Source organism: Somniosus microcephalus, chromosome 14 (genome assembly GCF_052327205.1).
Source record: "Somniosus microcephalus isolate GS21.2 chromosome 14, FLI_Smic_1.0, whole genome shotgun sequence".
NCBI lineage: Eukaryota > Metazoa > Chordata > Chondrichthyes > Squaliformes > Somniosidae > Somniosus > Somniosus microcephalus.
The window spans coordinates 42885675-42900714 of NC_141000.1; the positions used below are offsets into that span (position 1 = coordinate 42885675).

At 50.1% G+C, this 15040-nt stretch overlaps 1 protein-coding gene across 2 annotated transcripts in view; it reads right to left on the minus strand.

Moving 5' to 3' along the window:
• The window catches only part of piga (phosphatidylinositol glycan anchor biosynthesis, class A), a 30999-nt gene that overhangs the window by 4162 nt on the left and 11797 nt on the right, over positions 1-15040 (minus strand). For both annotated transcript variants that reach the window (XM_086006514.1, XM_086006515.1), the window contains exons 3-4: positions 13041-13173; positions 2418-2624 (exon numbers count right to left, since the gene is read on the minus strand). In XM_086006514.1, the coding sequence (XP_085862640.1) occupies positions 2418-2624; positions 13041-13173 (340 nt within the window). The remainder of the gene's footprint in view (positions 1-2417; positions 2625-13040; positions 13174-15040) is intronic.

A 15040-nucleotide genomic window follows, 5' to 3' on the forward strand; every position in this document is an offset into this window, starting at 1 on the left:
TTTCTGGCAACTTTATATGACTCGCACATCTTTTGGACTGTGGGAGGAAACCGGAGCACCCGGAGGAAACCCACGCAAACACGGGGAGAATGTGCAAACTCCACACAGTCACCCGAGGCCGGATTCGAACCCGGATCCCTGGCAGCATGGATATGAAATTGGCTAAGTGACAGGAAACAGAGTAGTGGGGAACGGTTGTTTTTCAGACTGGAGGAAGGTATACAGTGGTGTTTCCCCAGGGGTCGGTACTAGGACCACTGCTTTTCCTGATATACAGGGTGGACAGGGCACAATTTCGAAATCTGCAGATGACACAAAACCTGGAAGTATAGTGAACAGTGAGGAGGATAGTGATAGACTTCAGGAAGACATAGACAGGCTGGTGAAATGGGCAGACACGTGGCAGATGAAATTTAATGCAGAAAAGTGCAAAGTGATTTTGGTAGAAAGAATGAGGACAGGAAATATAAACTAAATGGTACAAGCCTAAAGGGGGTGCATGAACAGAGAGACCTAGGGGTATGTGTGCACAAATTGTTGAAGGTGGCAGGGCAGGTTGAGAAAGTAGTTAAAAAGGTTTACTGGATCCTGGGCTTTATAAATAGAGCTATAGAGTACAAAAGTGTAGAAATTACAATGAACCTGTATAAAACACTGGTTCTGCCCCAACTGGAGTACTGTGTCCAATTCTGGGCACCACACTTTAGGAAGGACGTGAAGGCCTTAGAGAAAGTGCAGAAAAGATTTACGAGAATGATTCCAGGAATGAGGGACTTCAGTTACGTTGATAGACTGGAGAAGCTGGGGCTGTTCTCCTTGGAGCAGAGAAGATTGAGAGATTTGGTACAGGTGTTCAAAATCATGAGGGGTCTGGACAGAGTAGAGAGAAACTGTTCCCATTGGTCAAGAACCAGAGGACACAGATTTAAGGTGATTGGCAAAAGAAACGAAGGCGACGTAAGAAAAAAACTTTTTTATGCAGCGAGTGATTAAGATCCGAAATGCACTGCCTGAAAGGGTGGTGGAGGCAGATTCAATCACAGCTTTCAAAAGAGAGTTGGATAAGTATCTGAAGGAAAAAAAATTGCAGGGCTACAGGGAAAGGGACTAGGTGAGAGTCGGCATGGGCTTGACGGGCCAAATGGCCTTCTTCCATACGGTAATCATTCTATGATACTGAAACTGGTACAGTACGAGTCATATAATCTAAATGGTACTCAATCTCACTTTGAATTGCTGGTTGAGACCAATTTAATAACAGGAATATGGATAAATCCTATATATGTTGTTTCTGGTACATTCACACCTGCAGTATTTGTGGTCTAAGAACCAGGACTTAATTTTAGGTCCGGACCATTTGAAAATATTTATCTGAACTCTCAAACTAATGCATTGTAATTGTGCAGGTACAAACTTAAAATCCTGTATAGTATGGCAAAATATTAATAGCTCAGTAAAGCCAAATTTTTATAGCAGCGATGATTAATTGGAAGCGTTTTTGCATACAGGTGCAGTTTAAGACTGCAACTTCAGTCCATCATTCTAACAGCCAGCGTGCCATTTACAGGGAATATTTTATTCTATTTATATGGGTTACACCAGTGCCGTCCAATACATTAGCCACTGGCCACATGTGGCTAACTGGGAATCCAGATGTGACTAATTGCATTTTTGATTAGTAAATTAAAAATAATTAATAGACAGTCATTGGGCAGTGTGATCTCAACACTCATTCACGTGGCGTATGCATGTGAACTTTAACTTTTGTGAGTGTTTGTTGGTAAAATAGTACGGCAAAAAGCAGAATGTGACTGTTGTGTGCGCTTTACCTCCTTGGTTACTGCTTATTGGTTATCTTAAAAATAGTGTGCAGCACAGGTGTAAACATCATGGAAACACCAGCAACGTTGTATTGGAGAGGGGAGCTGTCATCATGGTCAGCTCGACCAATCAAATAACCGCTCCAGGCCAGCAATGAGAGCAACTCCAACAGGCATATCATGACAAAGGGCAATTAGCATCCAACCGTGGTCTGGATGGAAAGTGGGGGGTGGGCACAAAGGGCAGGTCGGGTCCGGATGGAGAGTGGGGGGCCAGGATGGACGCAAAATGCCGAGAGTCAGTCATTCAAGAGGCAGCTTAATGCTTTGTTTGGGGGAGAAATTCATAGATTTCTATGGAATATGAGCTAGACAGGCTAAATGGCCTCTCTAATCTATACTTCTCTTTGTTATGCACAAAAACCATATTTGGGGGAAACTACTATCACAAGCCCTGATTCCATTATGTACTAACATGTTAAGCTTATTAATGTTTGGTTTGCTTTACTTCAAAAGAATTACTCTCACATCAGAGTCCCCCAAGGCCCATACTAAACAGTAAGACTCAACGACTGATGTAAAAAAAAAAGTACCTACCTTTTCAGTGCGTTCTGCCACATTTCTCCATGTGTACAAATTCTTCACTCTGTCATGGATTGTTTCAGCTGGTGGCAGTATCCCTAGCCGTTGCCGGGTAATAGCAGTTTCCAATCCCTCACACAGGGACTTTACAGTGGGCTCACACAAGATGATAAGATCCTCAGGTAGAACCTCTGGCACCCCACCAACCTTGGTACTCACAACCTTTGGCAAAAGCACAGAACAACCAGTTTTGAAGCTAAATTAGGAGGTAACTCAGCTTATAATGTATAATGAATAAGGACCTTCACTGGAGGATGCAGCGTGCCAGAGTAACAGGGCTTAGGTGACACATGGAACTCCACAGTCAGCGAGTTTCCCCGTCTCAGCCGTGCTATCACTAGTCAAGCCCTGCCCAGCCGACTCTGCAAAGTCCTCCTCACTAACATCTGGGGACTGGTGCCAAAGTTGGCAGAGCTGTCCAGCATACTAATCCAGCAACAGCCTGATCTAGTCATACTCAGAATTGCACCCACCAGTCAACACCTAAACCTCCATCAACATTCCTGGGTATATCCTGTCCCAATGGCAGGGCACACGCATCAGAGATGGGAGCAGTGGTATAGTGCAGGGGGTGGAAATGTCCCTGGGTGTCCTCAACACTGCAGACTCCATGAAGGCTCATGATTTCAGGTCAAACATGGCAAGGAAACCTCCTGCTGACTACTACCTACTGCCCTTCCCAGCTGATGATTCAGTACTCCTCCAGGTTCAACACCGTTTGAAGGAAGCATTAAGGGTAGCAAGGGCACAGAATGTACTCTGGGTGGGGGACTTCAGTGTCCATCACCAAGAGTGGCTCGGTAGTACCACTATTCACCGAGCTGGCTGAGTCCTGAAGGACATAGCTGCCAGTCTAGGCCTGCTACAGGTGGTGGGAGAACCAACACAAGGGAATAATCGACTTCACCTCATCCTCGCCAATATGCCTGGTGCAGATGTATCTGACCATGACAGTACGGGTAGGAGTGACCACCAAGTCACATCTTCACATGAAGGACATCCGCCATCGTATCGTGTGGCACTACCACCGTGCAAAGTGGGATAGATTAACAGATCTAGCAGCTCCAAATTGGGCATCCTTGAGGCCCTGTGAGCCATCAGCAACAACAGAATTGTATTCCAGCACAGTCTGTAACCTCATTGCCCGGCTCACTCTTTCAAGAACAGCAAGCCAAGTAACCAGCCCTGGTTCAATGACGAGCCTAGAAGAGCATGTCATGAGCAGCACCAGGTGCCATCCTGATGAAGCTATAACAGGACTAAGCAGAAAAACCACCATGCTATAGACAGAACTAAGTGATCCCACAACCAATGGATCAGGTCTAAGCTCTATAGTCCTGCCACATCCGGTCATCAATGTGGTGGATAATTAAGCAACTAATGGGAGTGGAAGCTCCAAGAACATCCCCATCCTCAAAGACTGCGACGCTCAGCACAGGAGTGCAAAAGACAAGGCGGAAGTATTTGCAACCAATGTTCCCTTGAATTTTTTGGGGGGTGCATGGCCCGTTTAAGGGGCTGCGCAACCCATTCAAAATACTGCTCATGTTCAGTTTTTCCCATTTAAAAGCTGGTGAGCCAGCTGCACAGGAGCTTCCGAGCGCTGCGCAGCTTAAAGGGAACATTGTTTGAAACCATCTTCAGCCAGAAGTGCAGAGTGGATGATCCATCTCAGCCTACTCCTAAGATCTCCACCATCACAGAAGCCAGTCTTCAGCTAATTCGATTCACTCCATGTGATATCAAGACATGGCTGAACGCACTGGATACAGCAAAGGCTACGGGCCCGGACAACATCCCGGCTGCAGTGCTGGAGCCTGTGCTTCAGAACTAGCCGTGCCTCTAGCCAAGCAGTTCCAGTACAGCTACAACACTGGCACTACCCGACCATACAGGAAGTGGCCCAGGTATGCCCTGTTCACAAAAAGTAACATTCGCCCCACGCAAGTGCCGGGCAATGACCATCTCAAACGAGAGCGCCTAACCACTTCCCCTTGATATTCAATGGCACATCGCCGAGCCCCCACCATCAACAGCCTGGGGGTCACCATGGATCAGAACCTTAACTGGACTAGCCACATAAATGCTGTGGCTACTAGGGCAAGTCAGAGGCTGGGTATTCTGCAGTGATTGTGTCTCATCCTGATTTCCCCAGAGCCTCACCACCAATTACAAGGTACAAGTCAGGAGTAATGGAATACTCTGCACTTGTCTGGGTGAGTGCAGCTGCAAACACAAGAAGCTCGACACCATCCAGGACAAAGTAGTCTGCTTGATCGGCACCTTGTCTACTAGCTTAAACCTCCAGTCCCTCCACCACCGTCATACCATGGCTGCAATCTGTACTATATACAGGATGCACTGCAGCAACTCACCAAGACTCCTTCAGCAACACTTCCCACACCAACCAACCTTGACCACCTAAAAGCACAAGGGGAGCAAGTGCATGGAAATACCATCACCACCAAGGCAATCCATCCAGTCTTCATTGTTGCTGGGTCAAACTCCTGGAACTCCCCAACCAACAGCATTGAGAGAGTTCCTTCACCTATGGGCTCTAGCAGTTCAAGGCAGCGGCTAGCACCACCTTCTCAAGGGCAACTAGGGATGGGCAATAAATGCCAGGGACAAACAAATCTCGAAGAATGATCAGCAAAAAAGAGGTGCCTCCCCACAGTGAGGGACTAAGAAAGAACTTGAATTTCTATAGCGCCTTTCACGACCTCAGAACATTCCAAAGCACTTCACAGCCAATGAAGTACAGTCACTATTGTGATGTAGACAAAAAGAGAGGCATAGAGTACAAAAGCCAGGAAGTTATGCTAAACCTCAGCCCCAGTTGGAGTGTTGTGTCCCCAATTCTGGGCACCACCCTTTAAGAAGGACGTGAAGGTTTTGGAGAGGATACAGAAGAGATTTACTGGAACGGTTCCAGGGATGAGGGATTACAGTTATGTGGCGAGACTAGAGAAGCTGGGGTTGTTTTCATTAGAGCAGAGAAAGCCAAGAGGAGATTTGATGGAGGTGTTTAAAATCATGAAGGATTTAGATAGCAAATGAAGAGAATGTGGCGTTGCCACATTGGGGAAACACTGTGTGTATGTAGATAAACCTGTATAATCCCCTTTTAACTGCTGTATTCCCCTCCCCCCGCAAGACAGTTGCAAGCTGAGAGGAATAAGGCATGTTCAGACTTGCCTGCTGCTGAGAGAAGGAAAACCAATCAGGCTCCAGCAGGTGACCAATCCGTGAGTCATCACAGGTTTGCGGGCGTTACGAATTCAGTACTGTATTGAGAGTTGGAGTAAAGACCTATTTCTTGTAGCTCGCTGTGTTGCCTATTTCTTTACGCGGGAGACTGTAGTCTCCCACATTGGTGACCCCGAATGTCGGCGGCCGAAGCCCCCGACTCACGTAGCCCTACAGAGGCCAGCAACGACCCGACGGCAACCAGCAGCAGCCCGATGTCGGCCGGCGCCGCGTCCTTGAAGCGCCCCACCTTCTGGGAACACCAAGCACCAGCTTGGTTCGCGCACACGGAGGCCCAATTCACCCTTCGCAGGGTTCAAGACGATAAAGAAAGGTACCTCCACGTAGTCTCAGCACTAGCAAGCTCCACCGCCGCCGAAGTTCTCGACCTGCTGGGGAACCCTCCACAGACCGGCAAGTACTCAACCATTAAGGACCGCTTGTTGCAGGCTTACGGCCGGTCCGGGGAGGAGAGGGCCGGTAGGCTTCTTTCACTACCAGGCCTCGCTGACTCTACCCCGACCCAGTTGATGAGCCGGATGCTTGCGCTCCTGGGCTCTGAACCACAGTGCTTCTTGTTTCGGGCCCTTTTCCTCAGCCTGCTTCCTCAGCAGGTACAGACTGCCCTCGCGGGGTCCCCGATCACGGACTGCGTACAACTGGCAGCCGCCGCGGACAAAGTCTTCGCCGTCGCCCAACTCGGCTGTGCAGCCGCGAGGCTCCCCGACACCACCGAGCGCGCGCCGCCACGCCAGGCCGCAGAACTATGCTACTACCACGCGCGTTTCGGCCACAAAGCCCAACGCTGCAGAGCACCCTGCTCTTTCGATCAAACCAAGATGGCCGCCCGGCCCAACGCGCCAGCCCCGTGCCGCCGTCTAGGCCCGCTCGACCGCACCCCCGCCGCCACGATGGCCATCGGCACCGCAGGTAAACTGCTGCACATAACCGACTCCCTTTCAAGGCGCAGATTCCTTTGCGACACCGGAGCCCAATGCAACATAATTCCTGCCTCCCAGCTCGACATCCAGGCAGGCTGCAGCGGCCCACCCCTCGTGGCGGCAAATGGCGCAGCCATCGCTACTTTTGGAAAGCGACGGGCCGCGGTTTGTTTCAACGGCCAGCGATTTACGTGGGATTTCGTGACGGCCTCGGTGGCACATCCCTTGCTGGGCACCGATTTTCTTTGCGCCCACGGACTCCTGGTCGACGTCCGCGACAGGCGCCTGATCGACGCAGCAACTTTCGCTTCACTGGCCTGCCAGCAGAGCAACAGCCCGGCCCTCGTCGGGTCCTGCTCTGCCCCGGCGGATGACGACTACGCCCGACTACTCGCAGATTTCCCGAGGCTCACACAACCGACCTTCTCAGCCGCGGCAGCCAAGCATGGTGTCGAGCACCACATCGCCACTACGGGACCACCAGTGTTCGCCCGAGCCAGACGCCTGGACCCAGCCAAGATGGCGGTGGCCAAGGAAGAATTCGCCACGATGGAGAAACTGGGCATCATCCGCCGCTCGAACAGCCCCTGGTCGTCCCCCCTCCACATTGTGCCCAAGCCGGGCAGTGGCTGGCGCCCCTGCGGTGACTACAGACGGCTCAACGACGCCACCACGCCCGATAGATACCCCATTCCGCACATCCAAGACTTCTCTGCACACCTAGCAGGAAAGTCCGTCTTTTCCAAGGTCGACCTGATTCGCGGCTACCATCAGGTCCCCGTCCACCCCGCAGGCGTCCAGAAGACGGCGGTCATCACCCCCTTTGGACCGTTTCCTGCGCATGCCCTTCGGGCTCAAGAACGCCACACAGGCCTTCCAACGGCTCACGGATTCCGTCCTACAGGACCCGAGCTTCCTGTTCGTCTATCTGGATGATATCCTCGTGGCCAGCACCAGCAAGGCCGAGCACATCGCGCATTTGCGCTCTCTTTTCCAGCGCCTCAGCCAACACGGGCTAATCGTCAACCCGGCCAAATGCCAGTTCGGAGCAGCCCAAATTGACTTTCTCGGCCACAGAATCGCGCCAAGGGGAGCCATTCCCCTACCTTCCAAGGTGCAGGCGGTGGCGGACTTTCCCCAGCCCACCTCGGTCAAGGCGCTGCAGGAATTTTTGGGGATGGTCAATTTCTATCACCGTTTCGTGCCCAAGGCCGCCTCACTCATGCACCCCCTCTACGAAGCCACCAGGGGCAAAACGGGCAAAGAGCAACTCACCTGGTCCAGCGAGATGGCGACAGCCTTCCACCAGACCAAAAGCGCCTTGGCCAACGCCACACTACTGGCCCACCCCATCCCGGGCACCAAGACCGCCCTCACCACGGACGCCTCGGATTACGCCGTCGGCGCTGTCGAGCAACAGTGGGTCGAAGGCGCGTGGCAGCCACTGGCATTTTTCAGCCGACAGCTGCGCAAGAACGAGCAGGCCTACAGCACGTTCGACAGAGAACTCCTGGCCCTGTTCCTGGCAATCCGGCACTTCCGTTTCCTCCTGGAAGGCCGGCCGTTCACCGCATTCGTGGACCACAAGCTGCTCACTTTCGCCATGGCCAAAGTAACCGAACCCTGGTCCGCGCGCCAACAGCGCCAACTCAACTTCATCTCGGAGTTCACCACGGACATCCGCCACGTCGCCGGCAAAGACAATTTGGTGGCCGACTGCCTCTCAAGACCCTCGCTCCACACAGTGCACCTGGGCGTCGACTACGCCAGCATGGCGAGAGACCAGGCCGCCGACGCGGAGATCCAGGCCCTCAGGACGTCAACCACCAGCCTCACTCTGGCCGACATCCACTTCCACGCAGCCGGCACAACCCTCCTGTGCGACGTCTCAGTCCCCTCGTCTAGGCCGGTCGTCCCATCCGCCTGGCGCAAGCGAGTTTTCGACATCATCCACGGCCTCTCACATCCAGGGATGCGTGCGTCTCAGAAACTCATGTCCGTCAAGTTCGTCTGGCCTGGACTCCACAAGGATGAGAGAGACTGGACCAACACATGCGTGGCGTGTCAGCGCGCTAAGGTCCAGCAGCACACCAAGGCGCCATTGGAGTGTTTCCCGGTGCCCGAGAGGCGTTTCGACCATGTCCACGTCGATCTGGTAGGCCCCTTGCCGCCGTCGCACGGTTTCACACACCTGCTCCCGATCGTCGACCGCACCACCAGATGGCCCGAGGCGGTTCCCCTCGCCTCCACCACCACGACCGACGTCGCGCGAGCATTCGTCTCGACATGGGTGGCCCGGTTCGGCGTGCCGACCGACATATCCTCGGACAGAGGCCACCAGTTCACCTCCCACTTGTGGAATGCCATCACCGCCGGCCTCGGCACCAAGTTGCACAGGACAACAGCCTACCACCCGCAGGCCAACGGGCTCTGCGAGCGCTTTCATCGTTCCTTGAAAGCCTCCCTCCGCGCCAGCCTGGCCGACACCAGCTGGATCGACAAACTACCCTGGGTCCTCCTGGGATTGCGCACCACGCCCAAAGAGGACCTTCGCGGCCGAGATGGTCTACGGCCAACCGCTCAGAGTACCAGGCGACTTCCTCCCCCTGACAACGGAGCCGTGGTCGGCCGCCAGACAGCTTTCCCTGCACCAGGACGCGGCCCAGCAATTCCGTCCAGTGCCCACTTCGCAACACGGCCCACAGCCGTCCTACGTGCCTCGGGACTTACGACATGCGGAGTTCGTCTTCGTGCGCCGGGACGCGCACAGAGGCCCGCTGCAGGCACCATACACCGGCCCCTTCTCAGTATTGGAGACAGGGGACAAAGCTTTTCTTATCGACGTCGGCGGGAAACCGGACCTTATTTCAGTAGACCGCCTCAAACCGGCGCACCTGGACCTCAGCTTCCCGTTTCGTCCGGCTCTTCCCCCACGGCGGGGCAGACCTCCCGCGTTGGCGGCGGCCCCACAAGAGGACCAAGACACGCCAGAACCTTACTTCCCGGCCGCCGCCCCACCTTCGCCGGCAGCCCGTCCAGCCAGCCCACCGGCAGACCAGCCGACGAACCAACCGGCCCACCTCCCAGACAGCCCTCCTCACACGCCAGATGGCTACTACAGCCGCTACGGCCGTTTGGTCAAACCTCCGCAGAGACTGACTTTTACAGTTAACGAGGATTCTGGGGGGGCGTATGTGGCGTTGCCACATTGGGGAAACACTGTATGTATGTAGATAAACCTGTATAATCCCCTTTTAACTGCTGTATTCCCCTCCCCCCGCAAGACAGTTGCAAGCTGAGAGGAATAAGGCATGCTCAGACTTGCCTGCTGCTGAGAGAAGGAAAACCAATCAGGTTCCAGCAGGTGACCAATCCGTGAGTCATCACAGGTTCGCGGGCTTTACGAATTCAGTACTGTATTGTGAGAGTTGGAGTAAAGACCTATTTCTTGTAGCTCGCTGTGTTGCCTATTTCTTTACGCGGGAGACTGTAGTCTCCCACAAGAAACTGTTTCCAATATCCAGGGTCGATAACGAGAGGACACAGATTTGTGATTGGCAAAAGAGGAACTATGAAATTAAATTATCAAGGAACATAAAACAAAACAGTAAAATATTTTATAGGCACGTAAATAAAAAATGGTCAGGATGGGAATAGGGCCATTAAGGGATGGACAGAATAATACCACAGGTCACGATAGAGATGGCAGAAATATTAAATAATTACTTTGCTTCAGTATTTACCAGGGAGATGGAACAGGTGGACATGACATTGGATCATGAGGTTGGATCATGAGGTTAGTAAATGTATTTAAAATAAAAAGGGGAGATATATTAAATAAACTAATCAAACTCAAGAGGAAAAAACCCTGGTCCGGACAGATTACATCCACGCATTTTAAAAGAATCTAGGGAAGATAACAGAGGCATTACCACATGCATAATCCGTTAAAAAAAGTGTAGTGCCAGAGGACTGGCGGATAGCTAATGTAATACTTATATTTAAGAAGGGAGATAGAACATATCCAGGGAACTATAGACCAGTCAGTTTAACATCGGTGGTAGGAAAAATAATGGAATCCCTACTAAAGGAGAAAATAGAACATCTAGAAACCAAAGTTATAATAATGATGAATAGTCAGCATGGATTTCAAAAGGGAAAGTTTTGCTTGACCAACCTTAGTGAATTTTTTGAAGAGGTAACAGAGAGTAGACAAGGGTAATGCAGTAGATGTAATTTATCTAGATTTTCAAAAGGCCTTCGATAAGGTATCACATCATAGACTATTGAATAAGGTCAGAGAATGTGGAGTCAGGGGACAAGTAGCAGGTTGGATAGCTAGCTGGCTTCAGGACAGAAAGCAGAGAGTAGAGGTAAAGGGTAACTATTCCCAGTGGCAGAAGGTGGGGAGTGGTGTTCCACAAGGATCAGTGCTGGGACCACTGTTGGTCACAATTTATATCAATGATTTAAACTTTGGAATCAAAAACACAATTTCTAAATTTGTGGATGACACCAAATGTGTGTTGGGGGGGGGGGGGGGGGGGGGGGCGCGCTGGGGGGAGTCAATAATGAGAAGGACTGCAACAAATTACAGGAGAATATTAATAAACTTGGAGAATGGGCATGTAATTAGCAAATGCATTTCAACACAGAAATGTGAGGTATTATATTTTGGTAGGAAGAATAGGGAGGTCACTTTTTACTTGGAGGGGGTGAGTCTGGGTGGGGTAGAGGAACAAAGGGATCTCGGAGTACAAATACACAAATCACAAAGTTGCGACACAGATTAACAAGGCCATAACAAAAGAAAACCAAGCACTAGGGTTTATTTCTAGAGGGATAGAATTGAAAAAGTAGTGAAGTTATGCTAAACTTGAATCGAACCTTGGTTAGACCACACTTGGCGTACTGCGTACAATTCTGTTCGCTATATTATAGAAAGGATATAGAGATACTGGAGAGGGTGCACAGAAGATTTACAAGGATGACACCAGAAATGCGAGGGTATACCTATCAGGAAAGGATGAATAGGCTGGGCCTCTTTTCACTTGAAAAAAGGCTCAGGGGTGACCTAATAGAGGTCTTTAAAATTATGAAAGGTTTTGATAGAGTAAATACAGAGAGTGTTTCCACTTGTGGGGAAGAGAATAACTAGAGGCCATCAAGGTAGTCACCAACAAATCCAATCGGGAATTCAGAAGAAACTTCCTTACCCAGAGGGTGGTGAGAATGTGGAACTCACTACCACAGGGAGTAGTTGAGGCAACTAGTATAGATGCATTTAAGGGGAGGCTAGATAAGCATATGAGGGAGAAGGGAATATGCTGATAGTTAGATGAGGAAAGACGGGAGGAGGCTCGAGTGGAGCATAAACGCAGGTATGGACTGGTTGGGCCGAATAGCCTGTTTCTGTGCCGTATATCCCATGTAATCCTATGCAAAAGAACCAGATGTGACATGAGGAATAACTTTAAGCAACAAGTGGTTAGGATTTGGAATGCACTGCCTGATAGGGTGGTGGATACAGATTCAATAGTAGCCTTCAAAATGGAACTGGATAAATACTTGAAGGAGAAAAAACTGCAGGGATACGGGGAAAGAACGGGGGAGTGGGTTTAACTGGACTGCTCTTCGCAGACTCGATGGGCCAAATGGCCTCCTTGTGCTGTACTATTCTATGATTCTTGACCATGCTACTGGCTGCAGGGATGACATAGGAAGGAAAGAGAAAATATATACTTACTTACAAAAAATAATTTTCATTAGAATACTTGAGGTTTAATTAATGTTAAGTTTATACTGCAAGCTTGACAGCTGTACCCACAAAGACAATCAGGTTTCTACTGTTCAAAAACAACTTTAACACATACTCTTAAGCAATTTCAATTGTGTGCAGATAAATTTAAATGTTAATTCAGGTCCTTCGGGTACATTAACACTCCCAGTTATAGGTTTTATACATAGGATATACAGCGCAGAAACAGGCCATTCGGCCCAAGCACTCGCAGCTCCTCCCATCTTTCCTCATCTAACTATCAGCATAACCCTCTATTCCTTTCTCTCTCATATGCTTATCTAGCCCCCACCTTAAATGCATTTGCACTATTCACCTCAACCACTCCCTGTGGTAGAGAGTTCCACATTCTCACCACCCTTTGGGTAAAGGAGTTTCTTCTGAATTCCCTATTTGATTTCTATTTTTTTTTCTCTTGGAAAAATAAAACTAAGTTTAATCTGTTTTTAATGAAGAACAGAAGGCTTTGATTGGGAAGATTATCTTCAAATTAGTAGTAAGGTGAACTCCACTGGTTTACAGATGCATCAGACCCAAATAGCTGACCGAGAGCCTCTATACATAGATCAGGACATTTTGGAATTGCTTTACCTGGAGACCACAACTTGCTCCTTCAACTATTGCCATACAAAAGGCTTCCGTCAGAGAAGTGTTGAGGAAAATGTGACCCTGCACCAAAACATTTCTCACATCTTTATGCTCAAGGGCACCCAGAAGGCGTACTCTGTAAAAAGAAAAAAGGCAAAATAGAAGCAACAGCCGACAAAATGGCTAAAAAATACATATATTCTTATCTTTAACTGGCATTTGTTATTATACTGCCCAGTGATTGCACTAAATATTGAGCAATTTGCTGTTTAACTTTAAAACAGGTTTTGAGGATGCAAGTTGTGCAGCAAAATAAGATTTATTGGGCGTGTTAACAACAGTTCGTTAGTTTTTTTTTTATAAAGAGAACAAACACATGTTCTTGCATTGAATAAAAGAATTAGGAGCCGGAGTAGGCCATGCAGCCCCTCGAGCCTGCTCCGCCATTCAATAAGATCATGGCTGATTTTTGACTTCAACTCCACCTTCCCGCCCGATCCCCGTATCCCTCGATTCCCCTGGAGTCCAAAAATCTATCGATCACACCCTTGAATATCCACAAACCTCTGGGGTAGAGAATTTCAAAGATTCACAACTCACAGTGAAGAAATTCCTCATCATCATCTCAGTCTTAAATGGCTGACCCCTTATCGAATTGAAAAACAGCTTCGAGACCAGGTAAGGCCTCAGAGCAGCGGAGGCAGGCGGGCGGACCTGCGAGAGAACGAGGCTGAGCGGCGGTGAGTTGAAAAACAGCTCAGAGACCAGGTAAGGCCTCAGAGCAGCGGAGGCAGGCGGGCGGACCTGCGAGAGAACGAGGCTGAGCGGCGGCAAGTTGATAAACAGCTTCGAGACCAGGTAAGGCGTACCAATCTCCAATGTCCGAGGGAAGGAGAGAGGTAAAAAGTAATCCAAGTGTGACGTCACCAGAGAGTGGGTAAGTGATTGGTTGGTAAGTATTTACTCTTTCTCCTTCTTTACAAAACTTAAATTCTGTGGTTTATAGTTTCTAGGGTCTCTGTGGTGTAGCAGGGACTGCTGGCAGGCAAGCGCCCTTGAGTATATATCATTAAATTGGTGGTATTGATTTAATTTAAATTAAAGGGTAAGTCATGTCAGGACAGCCCAGCCCCGTGTTATGCTCCTCTTGCTCTATGTGGGAATTCAGGGACACTGCCGGTGTCCCCGACGACCATGTGTGCCAGAAATGCATCCAGCTGCAGCTACTAGCAAACTGCATTGCGGCGCTGGAGCTGTGGATGGGCTTTGGAGCATTCACGATGCTGAGAGGGTCGTGGATAACACGCTTAGTGAGTTGGTCACACCGCAGGTAAAGGCTGCACAGGCAGAAGGCAAATGGGTGACCATCAGGCAGAGCAGTAGAGGCAGGTAGGTAGTGCAGGGGACCCCTGTGGCCACCCCCCTCTCAAACAGGTATACCGATTTGGATACTGTTGAGAGGGATGACTTACCAGAGGAAGGCAGCAGCAGCCAACTTCCTGGCACCAGGGGTGCTTCTGCTGCTCAGGAAGGGAGGAAAAAGAGTGGGAGAGCAATAGTGGTAGGGGATTCCATCGTAAGGGGAACAGATAGGCGTTTCGGTGGCTGTAGACGTGACTCCAGGATGGTTTGTTGCCTCCCTGCTGCCAGGGTCAAGGATGTCACTGAACGGCTGCAGGGCATTCTGAAGGGGGAGGGTGAACAGTCAGAGGTCGTGGTTCACATTGGGACCAATGACATGGGTAGGAAGAGGGATGAGATCCTGCATCAAGAATTTAGGGAGCTAGGCAGCAGATTAAAGAGCAGGACCTCAAAGGTTGTAATCTCTGGATTACTCCCGGTGCCACGTGCTAGTGAGTATAGGAATAGGAGGATAGAGCAGATGAATGCGTGGCTAAAGAGTTGGTGCAGGAGGGAGGGCTGTAGTTTCCTGGATCACTGGGCCTGCTGCTGGGGAAGGTGGGACTGGTACAAGTTGGACAGGTTGCACCTGAACCAGAACG